The 18,626-nt window shown below is 43.9% G+C and overlaps 1 protein-coding gene across 2 annotated transcripts in view; it reads left to right on the top strand.

The window, feature by feature from the left end:
- The window catches only part of slc16a4 (solute carrier family 16 member 4), a 107,880-nt gene that overhangs the window by 31,290 nt on the left and 57,964 nt on the right, over positions 1-18,626 (top strand). For both annotated transcript variants that reach the window (XM_043718885.1, XM_043718886.1), the window contains exons 2-3: positions 7,768-7,911; positions 9,510-9,660. In XM_043718885.1, coding sequence (XP_043574820.1) covers positions 9,556-9,660 — 105 coding nt within the window. In that variant the 5' untranslated portion in view covers positions 7,768-7,911; positions 9,510-9,555. The remainder of the gene's footprint in view (positions 1-7,767; positions 7,912-9,509; positions 9,661-18,626) is intronic.

The following is an 18,626-nucleotide window of genomic DNA, read 5'->3' as shown; positions in this document are numbered from 1 at the left end:
AGATGAGGAGAAACTTCTTCACCCAGAAAGTGGTGGTTGTGTGGAATGCTCTGCCCCAGAGGCAGTGGAGGCCCAGTCTCTGGATTCATTTAAGAAAGAGTTGGATAGAGCTCTCACGGATAGTGGAATCAAAGGTTATGGAGATAAGGCAGGAACAGGATACTGATTAAGGATGATCAGCCATGATCACATTGAATGGTGGTGCAGGCTTGAAGGGCAGAATGGCCTACTCCGGCACCTATTGTCTATTTTCTAGTAAATAATATTTCAAAGCAAACATTTGTGTGGGTATTGGAAAGGAACTTAGCTATGGAATTAATTGGATGCAGCTATTAGAGTGAGCACTGGCATGATGGGCCAAATGGCCTCTTTCCATTCTGTACCATTCTAAGGATTACATGATACTCCTTGCATCATGTAATATTAAGGCTCCTTACTTTCTAGGAAACAGTTTTATTATCAGCGACTAAAATGGTTCCAGCATATTACACTGATTCCCAGTATTTCAGTGGAACTCTTAAATTCTGCTCTCATTCCTTCTATTATTACCCCAGAACCACAATTGATTTCCCTCTTCATCTTCTGCCTCATTATTTTTCACCTTCATCCCCACCAGCTAAAGCCTGGTGCCATCAGCAAGCATACCTTCCCGAAATGTGGCTGAACTGGCCTCTGGGTCAGGGATGCTGCTCTCTACATACCCATTCCTACCTTCCACACATGAAATACCATTGTAACAGGAAAGTGACAGTCACTGTCCTTCCTCCCCGCCCCAGTTTACAGCGCTCTCCCACGTTTTCTCCATCCCTTTGAGCTGGTCTAATCCAACTCCATGAGCACATCGGTTTAATCTTGTAGAAATCATTCCATTCTGGTGTAGTTCCCAAACATTGGGAGATAGCAGACACGCCCTACTGTATAAGGAAGTAGGAAAGAAGAGAAATATTCAGGATTAGAGGCCTGTCTTCAGTCGTGGCTGAAGTGCTTAACCCTTCAAGGAACACTAGAAAAATCATAATATGATTGGGTAGAGTCAAAGTGGATGTATAAAAGGGACATTGTATTTGACAAATCTTTTGGAGTTTATTTTAGAAAAAAGCAATTGTATGTCCTTCCTTCACTTTAATGCAGTGAACTTCCTGCAGATAGTGTGGTCTGTTCCTCGTCAGGAAGAACATAGTCTGATTCCGTGATCATTTTGTGAAACACAATGTTCTGTCTGCAGTTGGTGACCCTGAGCTTCTGGATCATTTTAATTCTCCACTTTGGTTCTCACTCTGATCTCTCTACTGTCTGTCTCTGGCACAATTCCAGTGAAACCCAACATAACGTTGAGGAACAACAGCTCAACTTTTGATTGTTTGTCTTCACTTTGACTTGATGAGTTTAACAATTTTGCATCATTACCTCCTGCTTTTCCTCCAGACAGCAGCCACTAGTGCTATTTCTGCTGTTCCTGCTTATACTTCCCATAGAACTATGAACATTATGATCCCTATTGATATTATTACTGGACATATCAGCTACTAGGTAGGACCCTTGCTTGATAGATCATATTTGATCTGTTTTAGTTTAGACTAAGAAAATAGTCTCTCAGTAAAGAAACTACAGCAACATAAATACAGTGCTGCAGATTTTGCTTTAATAATGGAACAGGTGCTTATTAAAAGAATTGGAGAAAAGGTCGAATAACCAAACCATCTACTTATAATGCAAGTTCAAAGATTTTCAAACACACACTAAACGTATATTCCCAATTATCTGAAAACACTCCTGTTAATTGAAAGGGAACAGAACAGCTTCTGGAAAGCATCCAAATGACCATTCATACGTTACTTACACCAGAGTCCCTGTATCTAACACCTTGGTAGATTTAAGCCACCTGTAACTTCAACATCCAGTCTAAAACTGCAGATAGCTTTTTCCTGGAGCTATTATATATCTACTTCAATGTAATCAGCTTTAAGTACCTCTTCAGAGTTTTATCTCAGCAGTTGCAATCTGCTGCAAACACTGTCTGTTCACTTTAGGGTAACCTAGGTCACTATATATCCTTCACCTTCTCATAGGCACTGCTCTATGTAGCCATCCTATTCCAAGGATTTCACAGAACTGCACCTGACACAAATTAAAACTTTAAATCCATTTAGATTATGGGTGTTTGCCTTTAAGCTTTCAGTCATGGTAGTCTACAGTAGAAAAAAAGGCCCTTCGAGCCTGTGCTAGCAAACAAGGAGCTAATCCCATTTCCCAACACTTGGCCCATAGTCATGCATATCTTGGCACCACAAATACGCACCGAAATGCTTCTTAAACGTTGAGGGTTTCTGCCTGTAACCTCCTTCCAGGCAGTGAGTTCCAGATACCCAACATCCTCTGGGTGAAAAAAAGTCCTCACATTCCCTTGAAGACACCTGTTTCATCCCTTAAATCTCAGCCCCCAAGACATTTATCCCTCCATTAAGGGGAAAGGTTTCTTCCTCTCTATCCTGTCCATGCCCCCCATAATTTATCCATCTCAGTCATGTTCTCCTCAGTCTTCTCTGCTCCAAGGAAAACAACACCAGTTTGTAAAATCTTGACCCTCTCCAGTACTGTCACATCTCCTTTACAATGTGGATTACAGAACTGCACACGATACTCTTGCCTGTGGCTTAACCAATATTTTATTCAGTTCTTGCATAACCTTACTGCTCTTAAACTGTGCCACCACTAATAATAGCAACTATCCCCTATGCAGTCTTGCCCAGTTTATCTACCTGTCCCTTTACCTAAGGAGACCTGTGTACATGCAGCCAAGGTGCTTCTGTTCTTTGGTGCTTCCCAGGAGCCTACTGATCTTCATGCATTCCCGTCCATGTGCTGCCCAAGTCCATCACCTCACACTTATCCAGGTTGAATTTAGCCCATCTGACCAGATGTTTATATCTCCTGTAATTTAAGACCAGCCTCCTCACCAATTTTCATATAATTTGTGAACTGGGTCCCAATGCTGTACACAGGCTTCCAGTTACCCCATGACCATCACCCTCTGCTTCCTAGGCAAAAGTGAGGACTACAGATGCTGATGAAGGGCTTTTGCCCGAAATGTCGATTTTCCTGCTCCTCGGATGCTGCCTGACCGGCTGTGCTTTTCTAGCACTGCTCTAATCTAGACCCTCTGCTTCCTGCCACTCAGCTGACTCTGGATCCAATTTTCCAAATATCCTTGGATCCCACGGGCTCTTACCTTCACTATCAATCTCCCATGTAGGACTCTGTCAGAAGCCTTACTGAATTCCAGTAAATGACAATGAATGCATTGCCCTCATTTACACACCACGTCAGTCCTTTGGGAAAATTCAATCAAGTTGCTCAGACAAGACATCTCCTTTGCCATTTTTGAGAAGATTTGTAGCTGAGGCTGAGCTGTGAAGGTGGTGATATCATTTCAATGCTATTCAAACTGGAACTCCATCAATAAACACATTTATTTGGACCCCATTTACTAACCTCTGAAAAAAAGAACCGGAAGTGATATCACCCACCACAACATACCAAGAGACATAAATAGAAAGTGGGACAGAACACCAGTGCTCCATCGGAGGCTCACTGATGATGTTACTGAGCATGGTGACGAAACGCCTGTGAACAAATCTAATAGCTCAGCGAGCAAAATTACCACCTGAAGACCTCTCCTTAATGCAACAAGGCTGACTGTTCTTGATTAACCCCTGCCTCTTCAAATGCAGATTAAGTCTGTCCCTCAACTGCTTCCGAAAGTTACCCCACCACTGAGGTTAGATCGACTGGCCTGTAGTTTCTCGGTTTATTCTTTACTCTTTTTTTGAATGACAATAGCACATTGTCTGTCCTCCAGTGTCTGTCACCTCTCCTTGGTCAGAGAGGAATTGAACATTTTTATAAATACCTCTACAATTTCCTTCCTTGCCTGACTCATCAACCTGGGACACATTTCATCCAGCTTTGGACATTTGCTTATTTTAAGCCTGATAGACCACCCAGAAGTTCAGCTGACTATGCTAGTTTCTTTATGTAAATCAGTCCTTTTCCCTGATTTCTATACCTATGTTGTTCCTCTCAAGTGAACACTGACACAAAGTATTCATGTAGGGCTCTACCTATGTACTCTGGCTCCATGCACAATTCACCATTGTGGTCCTTAATGGGCCCGACTTTTCTTTAGTTACCTTTTTACCCTAACATATTTGGAAAATGGTGGTGGCCAGCATGGTTGGCTGGTTTGTGATACAGCCACAAGTTAAACTCACACTGGTAGAGATTAATATGAAGTACTCTTCTCCTTTACCTTTACCTTGTAAAATAACTTAGAATTTATTTTATTTTATCTGCCATTCTCCTTTCAAGACCTGCTTTGTTCTCCGAATTTCCTTTTTAAAATCCCCCAGGCACATTCCATTCCCCAGAAGGGTTTCTGCTGTTCTCAGTTCCTGGTATCTTCCATAGGTCTCCCTGATTTCTGTTTGTCCAATCCTATAGATGCCTTGCTTTCCAGTGTTCACAAGACTTATTGGTCCCTTTTTTTTTATCTTTAATGGTCCCACTTTTTATCTTTAATGGAACATGTTGGCTCTGTACACTCCCTATTTCCATAAGATCAGAATAAATAGCAACAGGAATAGGTTGTTCAGCCCCTCAATCCTGATCTGATTCAATAGGATCAGGGTTGATCAGGCATTCCCCATGTCTACTTTCCTGCCTTTTCCCCATATTCCTAGATTCTCGATCAATCGGGGAATCAATCTCAGTCTTAAATATAAACAAGGACTCTGCCCACACAGCTCTCTGTGCGAAAGAATTCCAAAGATGTACAATCCTCTGAGAGAAGAAATTGCTCCTCATCTCAATCATAAATCAGTGCCCCTTTAAGCTGAGGCTGTGCCCTCTAGTCCTAGTCTCTCCCGTGAGGGGAAACACCCTCTCAGCATTGACCCTGTCAAATCCCTTAAGAATCCCCTGTGTCTCAATGTGATCACGTCTCATTCTCCTAAACTCCATGGAGTAGAGTCCCAATCTGTTTATCTTTTGCTCATAAGACAATCCCTCCATACAGGGATCATTCCTGTAAAGTTTTTCTGAACTGCCTCCAATGAAATGATATCTTTCCTGAAATAGGGGACCAGAGCTGCTCACTGTACTCCTGATTTGGTCTCCCCAGCACCTTGTACAGCTGCAGTAAGATTTCCCTACTCTTCCACTCCAACTCCTTTGAAATAAGGGCCAACATTCTATTAGCCTTCCTGATTACCTGCTGTCCCTGTGTGTTAGCTCATAGAATCCCTACAGTGTGGAAATAGACCCTTCGGCCCAAAAGGTCCACATCTTTGGATTGTGGGAGGAAACCAGAGCACCTGGAGGAAACGCACGCAGACACTGGGAGAATATGCAAACTCCACACAGACAGTCGCCCGAGACTGGAATCGAACCCAGGTCCCTGATGTAAGGCAGCAGTGATAACCACTGAGCCACCGTGCCACTTTCTCTATTTCATGCACATGGGGGCGGCACAGTGGTTAGCACTGCTGCCTTACAGCATCAAGGACCCAGGTTCAATTCCTGCCTCAGGCAACTGTCTGTATGGAGTTTGCACGTTCTCCCCATGTCTGCGTGTGTTTCCTCCGGGTGCTCCGGTTTCCTCCCACAGTCCAAAGATGTGCAGGTTACGTGAATTGGCCATGCTAAATTACCCGTAGTGTTAGGTGCATTATCAGTGTCAAGGGTAATTGTAGAATGGGTCTGTGTGGGATGCTCTTCGGAGGGTCGGTGTGGACTGACTTGTTGCGCTGAAGGGCCTGTTTCCACACTGTAGGGAATCTAATCATATAAAAGTGGGCGGCACGGTAGCTCAGTGGTTAGTGCTGTTGCCTCACAGCACCAGGGTCCCAGGTTCGATTCCAGCCTCAGGCGACTGTCTGTGTGGAGTTTGCACATTCTCCCCGTGTCTGTGTTGGTTTCCTCCGGGTGCTCTGGTTTCCTCCCACAATCCAAAGATGTGCAGGTCAGGTGAATTGACCACGCTAGGTGCATTAGTCAGAGTGAGATGGGTCTGGCTGGGCTACTCTTCGGAGGGTCAGTGTGGACTGGTTGGACCGAAGGGCCTATTTCCACACTGTAGATAATCTAATCTAATCCGGTACTTCCCATCCCTTTGTATTACAGTTTTTCTCCATTTAAATAATACACTGTTCTTTTGTTTTCCATTTCAAAATGAACAACTTCATATTTTCCCACATTATACTCTATTTGCCAACTTTTCCCACTTCCTTAACATTTCAATATCTCTCTGAAAAACTGTATCCCTCTCATAACCTACAAACCTTTCCTTTTTGGATGTATCCCACAGCTCTGACACAGATTTACCTGAAAGTATCTGCTTCCAGTCCACTCTAGCTAAATCATACCTGGTCTTATTTAAATCAGCTTTCTCTCATTTCAGAACTTTTGATTTTAGGCCCATCCTTATCATTTTCCAGGACAATCTTGAATCTAATGGTGATATGATGGCTTTCTACAATATATCCCTCACACTGATACATCAACTCCTTACCCAGCATCGTTACCTAAGTCCAGGATCACCCTCTGTCTAGTAGGGCATTCTACGTACTGGATTAAATTTGAAGAATTCTGCTTCAAAACCTTTTGACACTATGACTACCTGAGTTAATGTTGGGAAATTTGAAACCACCTCATTCAGCACCCTATTACTTTTACACTTCCCTGAAACGTACCTCCATACCTGCTCCTCTTTTTCTCTTGCGCTGTTAGGGGCCTATATTACAGACCCAGCAATGTGATAGCTCCTTTTTAGTTTTTATGTTCTACTCATATGGCTTAATTTGAGGAGCCTTCAACAGTGTCATCCTGCTGTAGTAGATTCCTGAATCAATATTGCAACATTTTATCTTCCTTCCCTGTCTCTCCGAAGATCCTATATCCTGGAATATTGAGCTGACAGTTCTGCCTCTCTCAATCATGTCTCAATACAATGATATCATACTCCAATGGTTTAACTTGTGGCCCTTAACTCTTCTGCCTTGTTCATATGGCTCCTAGCTCAAATCAATACCACCCAACATTGCCAAGCTCCCCTGCGCCTTTATGACTCACTTGATATTTCTTCTAATTTTAACTATGCACCTCTCTCTGCTGTGTCTTCTCTCTCACCCTCATGTTAATTTAAACCCTCCTCAACAATTTAATAAAACAAGTCTCAAACAAACCCTGAGGTCCTATTATTTCCCTTTCTTTGTTGCAAAATAATCTAAAATAAATATGTCTGAGTGGTGCACAAAACCCATTCACTCTAAAGCCAAGTTTCAAAATCACCATGGCTACAGAAATGCAAACAATTATTAACTTCAGACACACAGAAATCCACTGATTATTAACACACAAGCCAGAAGCCCAGCTTGCAATAAATAATGTTAAAACACATTTATTTATGTGCATGTTCGTATGTAAAACCTGTTACACTTTTCATCACTCCCAGGTCCAAGGAACTGAAACATTAACTCTTTCCTCAGTCACTGCTGAGCTTCTCCAGCACATTCGGTGTTTGTTTCTGAATTCCACCATCTTCTGATTTCCACTTTTTTCAGTTCATGTAAAGATTTTCTGAACCACACTCTGAACTGTCAAATCCATGGGGATTTGAAAATATTACCTATTTCTGCTGGGTCATAGGAAACAATCTACCACCCACTCATTTTCAAGGAATTAAAGTACTTTGTATTCACAGTGCTGCAGGTGCAAGGATCTGGGAATGGGACCTTCACTATTCTAAAGTTTGACTCCATCTGTCTTGGAGAATGAAAAATAATGATTAGAAGAGCAAGCTATCGAGCAATTTTGATTGAACTCCAAGAATACCAAGCCTCGAGACTGCAGCAGGTGAGTGAACACTTAAAGGAACTTGGTGCTGAGACTAAGAGGCTTAACCTCAGTAAATCACAAGACCTCAGGCAAGGGGTTAACAGGCCACCCAGTGACCTCTTTCTAATAAGATGAATTTTGACATTGTAATAATGCCAAAGTGCTGGGAAATGGCTGAAAGAGAAGCATTTGGTCATAGAACAAAAGGGCTGCACGGTGACTCAGTGGTTAGCACTGCTGCCTCACAGCACCAGGGACCCGGTTCGATTCCTGCCTCGGGCGACTGTCTGTGTGGAGTTTGCACATTCTCCCTCCGGGTGCTCTGGTTTCCTCCCACAATCCAAAGATGTGCAGGTCAGGTGGATTGGCTAAATTGCTCACAGTGTTAGGTGCATTAGTCAGGGTTAAATGTAGGGTAGGGGAATGGGTCTGGGTGGATTACTCTTTGGCGGGTCGGTATAAACTTGTTGGGCCAAAGGGCTTGTTTCCATACTGTAGAGAATCTAATTTTAAAAAAAAAAGAATTATGACCCTCCTAAAACACAAATAGAAATTCTTCCTCCCAGGGACTGAAACATCAGCTGTGTGTTTCCAGCAGAAACCCTTTCCTGTCTTCATTGGTCTTGGTTTAAATACAACTGGCACAGGATGTGCTGGTTTCTGACAACATTTAAAACATTAGCTCTTTGGAATGATTCCATTAAAGAGGACATAGATTAAGATTGCAAACCAACTGTTAGCTCTGTACTGGGACTGGAGTGAAAAAATTATTATTGAAATATTGCCTTTTTGAAGAATGTAAATCTTTAGTCATCCCGGCCCATTGTGGCCTTGGCCCCTTCTTCCCAAACCTCTTGTGTCTTTAGTAAGGTCTCACAGCAGTAGAACCCCTCTTCCCATCCCTTTTCCCATCCCCACCATGTCCATCTTCTCCACTTCCCCCTTCTGTCCTCTGGCCATTTCCCCCCACCTCACCCAGATTTGTTAATCTGATTAGCCTCAAGTGGAAAATTCCCAGTTGACTCCTAATTAGATTCCTAAGATCAGAGTGGTGCTGGAAAAGCGCAACAGGTCAGGCAGCATCCGAGGAGCAGGAAAATCGACGTTTTGGGCAAAAGCCCTTTATCCTAATTGGCGTTGACTTGTTGCATGGATTGGATTGGATTGGAAATGGAATTGGCAGGACTGGATGAAGTTTTATTCATGATTAGTACAGTAGTGTCACCTGGGAGGTCACCCTGTAGGTGCTGTCCCTGAGTGGGAGCCTTTACCAAAACTTAATTCACAACTTTTGGCACACTCTGATTCCATATTTTGATTGATATGCATTTGGGGAGCAGAGCAGATTCCTGATTGAGGAGTGATATTTTCACTGAACAGCTGCTGAATTGAAATCTGTGCATCAGAATCAAAAGGAACAATTCAAAGCAAAGTTAAAAATCACACAACCCCAGGTTATAGTCCAACAGGTTTATTTGGAAGCACCAGCTTTCAGAGCACTGCTCCTTCATCAGATGGTTGTGGAGTACAACCAGAACTCAAAGCAAAGTTGCCTGTGACTTTATAGAGGGGAGTTTGTGTAATTTTCAAACCATGATGTCTGTGAATATACACAGGGTTCTGGAACAAGTGAAGTTGTTTCTGCATACCTGCTGACGGAAGATGGCAGAGGCGAGAAAGGCAAAGAGTTGGAGTCAGAAGGTGAAACAGTACGTGGACCCACCCGATGGAGGCTGGGGCTGGATGATCGTTCTCCATTTCTTCCTGGTAAGAAATTGAGTTTCCATCACACATCCATTTCTGAGTTTTGAGGTTATGGGGGTTGGAGGTAAAAACAGGAGAGTGAGACTCGCTTCACGGCTCAACCACTGAGTTGAATGGCCTCATTTAGTATTGTAATGCTTCTAGAGTTCTATCGTCCAGATCCTCTTCAGGAAAATCTCTAATAGACAACACCCCTACTCCCTCAGACGTGCACAAAAGTTCCCAGCTATGTGTTAGTTAAAATCTTGGAGAGAGGTCTGATTTGGCTAATTACCCAAGAAAAGTTGGATGGATTAAGATTCTAAATTATGAGCAACCAGGCAACTGACTCCCCAATGACCTTTTCTGTATTAAATCCTCCAGCCCCTACATCCCTTTCCTATCTCGATACTTCTCAAATTCTTCCATCTATTAACATATATCTATATTTCTTCATAATTCTAATTGCACAGTTGGTAGATTTGCCTTCATCTACTTGCCCTGAGTTCTAACATTCCCTCCCTAACCTCTCCACCTGTTTTAAAAAATTCTCAAGGTCAGGTTCGTAGGAGAGTAGTCTGACACAGAACAAACGACCAAGAGGCGAGTCTGCTAGAATATGGGCATTTTATTCCCCGCAGCGTCGCCACAACCAACGGGTCTGGCTTATACTCACTCTACATGTTACCGGAACTGGGAGCCGTCAGTTCTCGTAGAGCGGTTGCCAACAACCCACGCTCGGCGGTTAAACGTAACCCCGGAGCAGACTCACCGAACTGGAGACTTTTCCAGCTGATATACTCTTTTCCAGATATAAACATTCATGTGAACAGCAGAGCAAGGCTAAAAAACACATTCCATTCTGGTTACATACAGATAAGAAGATTCACACGGGGAGGTGTGTAATAAGATTCACACGGGACTAAGCAACACCTCCATTCCGGTTAGATTCACACATGTATTGGGACATAATTTTTAACCGTTTCACCACATTCCACTGCTTGGCCCAATACATGTGTTACATTATGATTCACACATGTATTGGGACATAATTTTACACCACACCACCTCATTCCTCTTTTAAATACATCTTAAAATCTTTCCAATCAAACTTTTTGCACCTGCCCTAATATGGCTATACATCCTGGTATCAAATCTTGTTTGACAATTGCTCCTGTAGGAAAAGGCTTGGGACATTGCACTGAGGGCGCAATAGAAATGCAAGTTGTTGTTGAGTCAGAGAAGAAAAGCTGCAAACACTAGATCAATCAGCTCCTGAAAGAGAGAAATGTGTTTGTGTGTGTGTGTATGTTATGAATGAACTGACAGTGTACAGTCAGTGTACCAGGAATTCATTTAGTAAAAAGCAGACATTTCCCATTTTGATAATAAAATTATGCAGATTCTGCAGACTGACTTCATTCGAGACTCTGATTTTGCCCTCTCTCTTTATAAATTGAGGATCTGAGTTATAAAAGATCAAACGATTGATAGATTTCCACTATCAGCAGAGCTAATGTTTGACTTCAGCCCTTCAAGTTTTTTTCTTTTCAGCCAGTCTGTTTACCATTCAAAGGAGCTTCTTCAGGAAGGCCTTATGCCCGAAACATCGATTCTCCTGCTCCTTTGATGCTGCCTGACCTGCTGTGCTTTTCCAGCAACATATTTTTCAGCTCTGATCTCCAGCATCTGCAGTCCTCACTTTCTCCCTGTTTACCATTCAACACAAGAAGCAGTTACAAATTCCAAGTGGCAAGAGCAACACTCATAATATTGTGTTCCTCATTCTTTTGCCTGACATTATGTGGCAGTCGGTAGTGAGCACACCTCTCTGGGTCCTCAGGGGTTGATTGCTGGAAGGAGATTACAACACACAGATTAACATTCCATCACAGTGCTGAGGGTTTGCCATGGATATTAGAGATTCCTTTGACACATTTGGAGAAAGATGTAGACATATTCCGGGTGGCCTGGACAATAAACCACCTTCAGCAACAACACAAAGAAACAAATTGGCTGTTGATTTATCCATTTGCTCTTTGTAGAACACCAATACTCTCTGAATAGTCACTCCTTTCCAAAACCTGCAATCATGTTGTAAACTGCTTTGTAATTAGCCAGCAATGTAACCATTTCCACTTTATATTTAAAAAAAAATCTTCAAAGAGAGTAAATATCTCAAATTTAACTGGACTAATAACCAATGGGAGAGAGTTATCGATGGTAGGGTCAAGATGGCAGACAGCAGACCGATGAAAGAGTGGGGAGGGGAGGGATCTGGGGGGTGGTGGGTGCAGGGACCAGGTTGGGGGGAGGGAGTGAGATAGTGGGGGAGAGTGAGTGCAGGGTCAGAAGGTGCAGGTAGTTTCAGCAACAGCCAAACATTGGGGATGAAGTGGGGGAATCCTGAGGAAGATGCCATCAGAGGGGGTTTTAGACCACGACTAGAGGAGCAGCCCAATGTACGTGTACATGTTGTGTGGCACAAAGGTTTCTTGCTGTGGGTTTGGTATAGACTTTAAGTTGTGTCTTGGCAGTGCAGTTAATTAGTAAATGTGTAAATACACTCTGTCTGTCCACTCCCTCATTGTTTATGTGTACTATCAACACAATGCACTGCAGTAATTCACCAAGACTCCTCAGACAGCACTTTCCAAACCCATAACCATCCAGAAGGACATGGGCAGCAAGTACATGGAAACACCCCCTTTCAAGTTCCCCTACAAGCCACTCATCATCCTGACTTGGAAATATATCCCTGTTCCTTCGCTGTCACTGGGTCACAATCCTGGAATTCCCTCCCTAAGGGCATTGTGAGTCTATCTACATCACACAGACTGCAGCGCTTCAAAAAGGCAGCTCACCCCCCAACTTCTCAAAAGGCAACTAGGGACAGGCAATAAATATTGGCCCAGCTAGCAACACTCACATTCCATCAGCGAATAAATGAATTGTCCCTCCACCACCAACACTCAGTAGCAACTGTGTGTATTATCTACAAGATGTAATGCAGCAATTCGCCAAAAGTCCTTCAACAGGACCTTCCAAACCCATGATCACTTTCATCTAGAAGGGTAAGGGCAGCAGATACATGGGAACATGAGCCCCTGCAAACTGCCCACAAAGTCCCACCCATCCTGAAATGGAATTATATTGCTGGTCCTTCAGATTTTCAAGCCAAAATCTTGCATCTCCCTCTCTGAAAGCACTGAGTATCCCTAAATCTCATGGACAGCAGTAACTCACCACCACCTTTGAGGGGCAATTAGGGATGGACAATAAATGGTGGCTCAGTCAGTGACACCCACATTCCCTAAACTAACAAAAATCTCTCTACATCCCAAAAAAGTCCATGCAATATTGAAGTTGTGAAGCCCTGCCCCAAGACCAGGTCAATATTCGACTGATACTGGACTCGTTCCAAGTCAGTCAGTTACTTTGGGAACCAACATTATTAGTCATCTAGTGCGTGAGTTCTGCTCATTTGGACAGTGGGTATATTTTAATACTAACTACAAGATAGCTGTTAGTTTAAATTTTCAGAGCCAATCCAAGTTGTCCTCTCTATTGTCTTCAGTGAACTCTTGACTTATTTGCAAAGTTGGATTCAAATTACTGAACACTGGACAACACTGTCTATCTGGCTGGTTCTCAATGCTCACATTTTGAAATTACTATGATCAGGTTCATAGTCCTTACTGCAAACCGTTGATGTTTACCGCTGAGTCTGTGACTTGTCACTGTTTTTGCTGTCTTTTAAGTTCGGCTGAAATCTGTTTGCTGGTTGGCAATCACTGTGAACAGAGGCGAGTGTGTTTCTCATTGAGGATTGACCCTGAGAGCCAAGTACTTATTACCTGAACACTACACTGACAACCATACTCTCCCTCCCCCCCACCATTGAGAATAAAATCCTCCTCTTCTTTATCTTAAATGGGAAACTCTAGGCGTTGAGATGATGTCCTATGGTATAAGACTCTTCCACAAGGGTAAACAGCCTTTCGGCATCTATCCTGTCAAGTCCCTGAAGAATTTTGTATTTCAATAAGGTCACCTCTCGTTCTTCTCACTCTCCAAATGTTAAATTCAACATTGTTAAGGAGACTGTTCCCGAGGGATCATTTATTCTGAGATCACTTATTATACATGCCTCATTTTGCGTTAACAACACCGTGGATATTGAGAGCAGTTTTGGTTTCCTTATCTGAAGAAGGATGTTCTGGAAGTGGAGGGAGTGCAGTGAAGGTTTCCCAGAATGGTTTCTAGGATGACAGGTCTGATGTATGGAGAGAGACTGAATTAGTTAGGAGTTTAGATGAACCAATCTAAAGGGGGATCTTATTAAAATAACATGCTAAATTCTGACTGAGGGAAAATGTTTCTCTTTTCTATCCTAAAACTGCAACCCCTAATTTTTAAACAATACCCCTTTCTGCACTGGCCCACAAGAGGAAACATCCTTACCATAGTCACCTTATCGAGACCATTCGGGATCTTATACATTTCAATCAGTCACCCCTCACTCTTCTAAACTCCAGTTGAAACGAGCCTGCTCTGTCCAATCTTTCCTCATGAGACAACCCTCTCATTCTAGGTATTAAGATCATCTAGACAATTGTAGAAAGATTTATTTGCCATGATTGTTACCAAAACTGGTGGACATGAAGAATGAACCATATTCCGTATATTGTGCCTTGCTAAAATCTCCATAATATTTTCTACTTCCAGGCTTAATCTCAGCTCATCAGCTGCTGAAGCCCTCACCCGTCAGCCCCAGTAATCTCCTGGCCAGCCTCCCATCTGCCATTCAACATGAGCCTAACCTCATCAAAACTCTGCTGCATATTTGAGCACACAGCACATCCCATCACCATTTGATGGGTTAATGTACAGGCAGGGACAAAATGAGGACTGCAGATGCAGGAGATCAGAGTCAAAAGTGTGGTGCGGGAAAAACACAGCAGGTCAGGCAGCATCCGAGTCGACGTTTTGGGCATAAGGCCTTCATAAGATATTTTGGGGATGGGATGGGGGGAGGTCGCTGAGAGATAAATAGAAGGCTGGTGGGACTGGGGGATGGTAGTTTGGAAGCTGATAGGTAGATGCAGGTGGGGGGTGAAAATGATTGGTCGGAGCAGAGTGTGGTGTGGATAGGTGGGAAGGAAGATGGACAGGTAGGACAGTTCGAGAGGGCGGTGCCGAGTTTGAGGGTTGGATCTGGGATAAGATGGGTGAAGTGGAGATGAGGAAACTGGTAAAATCGACATTGATGTCGAGTGGTTGGACGGTCCCAAGGCAGAAGATGAGGTGTTCTTCCTCAAGGCGTCATGTGGCTTGGATTTGTCAGTCGAGGTGGCCCAGGACTTGCAAGTCCTTGGTGGAGTGGGAGGGAGAGTTGAAGTGGTTGGCTACAGGGCGGTGGGGCTGTTTGGTGTGTGTGTCCCAGAGGTGTTCCCTCAAATGTTCCGGGAGTTGGAGTCCCGTCTCCCCAATGTAGAGGAGACCACATCGAGAGCAACGGACATAGTAGATGAGGATGCTGCAGAAATTCACTAACGATCCTCAGACAGCACCTTCTAAACCCATGACCACTTCCATCTAGAAGGATAAAGGCAGCAGATACAAAGGAACACCACCCACTACAAGTTCCCTTCCAAGCCACTCACCACCATTCCTTCACTGTCGTTGGGTCAAAATCCTGGAATTCCCTCCCTAAGGACATTGTGGGTCTACCTACAGGAAATGGACAGCGGTTTAAGAAGGCAGCTCACCCCCACCTTTTCAAGGGGGACAATAAATGCTGGCCCAGCCAGCGCTGCCTGCACCCCACCAGTGAATAAAATAGGTGACATAGGTAGGGTCCGAAATGAATACTTTGTGTCAGTGTTCGTTAATGAGGGGAATAATTTGGGTATAGAAATCAGAGAAAAGGTCCTGTGATACAATTAAATAAATTAGCATAACCAGGCTTGAACTTAAGTTAATTTTCAGGGCCAGCTGAAATGTTGAGTGAGGCAAGGGAGGAAATAGCAGAGGCACTTGTAAAAATGTTCTATTTCTCCCTGGCCACAGGAGAGGTGACAGAGGACTAGGATGACAGCAACTGTTATTTAAGAATGAGTGAAGGATAAATAGGGGAACTACAGGCCAATCAGTTGGCCCTTGATACTGCAGACAATAAATGCTAGAGATCATAGCAGGTGGTGTTAAGCTCTGATGAAGAGTCATCTAAACTCTAGACATTAGCCTCTCTCTCTCTCTCTCTCTCTCTCTCTCTCTCTCTCCATGGATACTGCCAGACTGTGATCTCCAAATTTGTTGTCTTCAGAACAGACTTCAGCATCTGCAGTAATTTGCCCCTTTTGTTGAGTCTAACTTTGGTAGTGACGTAACTATTGGAAGTGATTTTGAGCGACCGAATTAATCTGTATTTGGAGAGGCGGGGTTAATCAAGAACAATCAGTATAGCTATGTTAATGGAATGACATGTCTGACCCACTTTGACTGCATTTTTCAGAGGTAGGTGTGTAGGTGAAAACAATGCTTATGTACTTGAACTGCAGCAAGGATTTTGTCAAGGTCCCACATGGGAAACTGATTGACAGTGAAAGTAAGACCCCATAGGATCCAAGGAAATTTGGAACATTGAGTCCTCTGTTAGTTGAGTGGTAGGAAACAGAAAGTGATGCTGGTGCGTGTTTTGTGACCGAAAGTCTCTGTCTAGTGGAATCCCACAGGGTTCTCTGTTGGGGCCCTTACTTTTTGTAGTTTATATAAATGATTTAGACTTAAATGTGGTGGGGGCTGATCAGTAAGATGCAGATGATACACAAATTGAAGGGGTGATTAATAATGAGGAGAATAGCCTTAGAGTTTAGGAGAAAGTGAGGACTACAGATGCTGGAGATCAGAGTCAACAGTGTGGTGCTGGAAAAGCACAGCAGGCCAGGCAGCAACCGAGGAGCAGGAGAATCGACGCTTCCAAGCATGAGCATCATCAGGAATAGAGGCAGGGCGTCTGCCCGAAACATCGATTCTCCTGCTCCTCAGATGCTGCCTGACCTGCTGTACTTTTCCAGCATCACACTGTCGACAGCCTTAGATTTTAGGAGGACACTGATGTGTTGGTCAGATGGGCTCATCAGTGGCAACTGGAATTCAGTCTGGATAAATGTGAGGTGATGCGCTTGTAAAGGAATACGTGAACAGTAGAACTTTGGGAAGCACCGAGGATCAGAGACCTTGGTGTGCAGGTACATTAATTCCATAAGGTAGTGGGACAAGTAAGTAAAGTGGTTAAGGCGGCATAGAGTCACAGAGATGTACAGCATGGAAACAGACCCTTCGGTCCAACCCGTCCATGCCGACCAGATATCCCAACCCAATCTAGTCCCACCTGCCAGCACCCAGCCCATATCCCTCCAAACCCTTCCTATTCATATACCCATCCAAATGCCTCTTAAATGTTGCAATTGTACCAGCCTCCACCACTTCCTCTGGCAGCTCATTCCATACACGTACCACCCTCTGTGTGAAAAGGTTGCCCTTGAGGTCTCTTTTATATCTTTCCCCTCTCACCCTAAACCTATGTCCTCTAGTTCTGGACTCCCCGACCCCAGGGAAAAGACTTTGCCTATTTCCCCTACCCATCTGATCCAGATCCTGTTGTAATCTGGCATATAGAGTTCTTGCCTTTATTTGTTGAAGAATAGTGTTTAAGCCACAGGAAGCATTTGGTGTGCTTGCCTTAAGTGGTCAGTACATTGAGTATAGGAGTTGGGATGTCATGTTGCAACTGTACAGTACAATGTTAAGGCCACTTTTGGAATACTGTGTGCAATTCCTGTTTCCCTTCTATAGGAAGGATGTTAAGAAGCTTGAAAGGGTTCAGAAAAGATTTACAAGGATGTTGCCAAGGCTGGAGGGTTTAAGCTATAGGAGGAGGCTGAATAGGCTGGGGCTATTTTCCCTGGAGCGTCGGAGGCTGAGGGGTGACCTTATAGAGGTTTATAAAATCATGAGGGGCAATAGACCTGCCCTTCGAGCCAGCACCACCATTCATTATGATCATGGCTGGTCATCCTCAATCAGTATCCTGTTCCTGCCTTCTCCCCATAACCCTTGATCCCACTATCCTTAAGAGCTCTATCCAACTCTTTCTTGAAAGTATCCAGAGACTTGGCCTCCACAGCCTTCTGGGGCAGAGCATTCCACACACCCACCACTCTCTGGGTGAAGAAGTTTCTCCTCAACTCTGTCCTAAATGGCCTACCCCTTATTTTTAAGCTGTGTCCTCTGGTTTGGGACTCACCCATCAGCGGAAACATGCTTCCTGCCTCCAGAGTATCCAATCCTTTAATAATCTAATATGTCTCAGTCAAATCCTCTCTCAGCCTTTTAAACTCAAGGATATACAAGCCCAGTCGCTCCAATCTTTCAACGTAAGATAGTCCCGCCAATCCGAGAATTGACCTCGTGAATCTACGCTGCACTCCCTCAATAGTCAGAATATCTTTCCTCAAATTTGGAGACCAAAACTGCGCTCAATATTCCAGGTGCGGTCTCACCAGGGCCCTGTACAGCTGCAGGAGGATCTCTTTGCTCCTATACTCCATTCCGCTTGTTATGAAGGCCAGTATGCTATTAGCTTTCTTCACTGCCTGCTGCACCTGCATGCTTGCTTTCATTGACTGATGGAGAAAGTGAGGACTGCAGATGCTGGAGATCAGAGCTGCAAATGTGTTCGTGAAGAAGGGCTTATGCCCGAAACGTCGATTCTCCTGTTCCTTGGATGCTGCCTGACCTGCTGCGACGAGGGAGTGGTCTCTCCTGAATGCTTATAGGGGTGGAGAGGGAAATATATCCTTGGTGGTGGGGTCTGTTTGGAGGTGGCGGAAATGACGATGGATGATACGATGTATATGGGGGTTGGTGGGGTGGTAGGTGAGGACCAATGGGGTTCTGTCCTGGTGGCGATTGGAGGGGCGGGG

Source organism: Chiloscyllium plagiosum, chromosome 28 (genome assembly GCF_004010195.1).
Source record: "Chiloscyllium plagiosum isolate BGI_BamShark_2017 chromosome 28, ASM401019v2, whole genome shotgun sequence".
In the NCBI taxonomy this organism is placed as follows: domain Eukaryota; kingdom Metazoa; phylum Chordata; class Chondrichthyes; order Orectolobiformes; family Hemiscylliidae; genus Chiloscyllium; species Chiloscyllium plagiosum.
The sequence above is the reverse complement of the archived record's forward strand: the minus strand, read 5'-3'. Positions and strand labels throughout refer to the sequence as shown.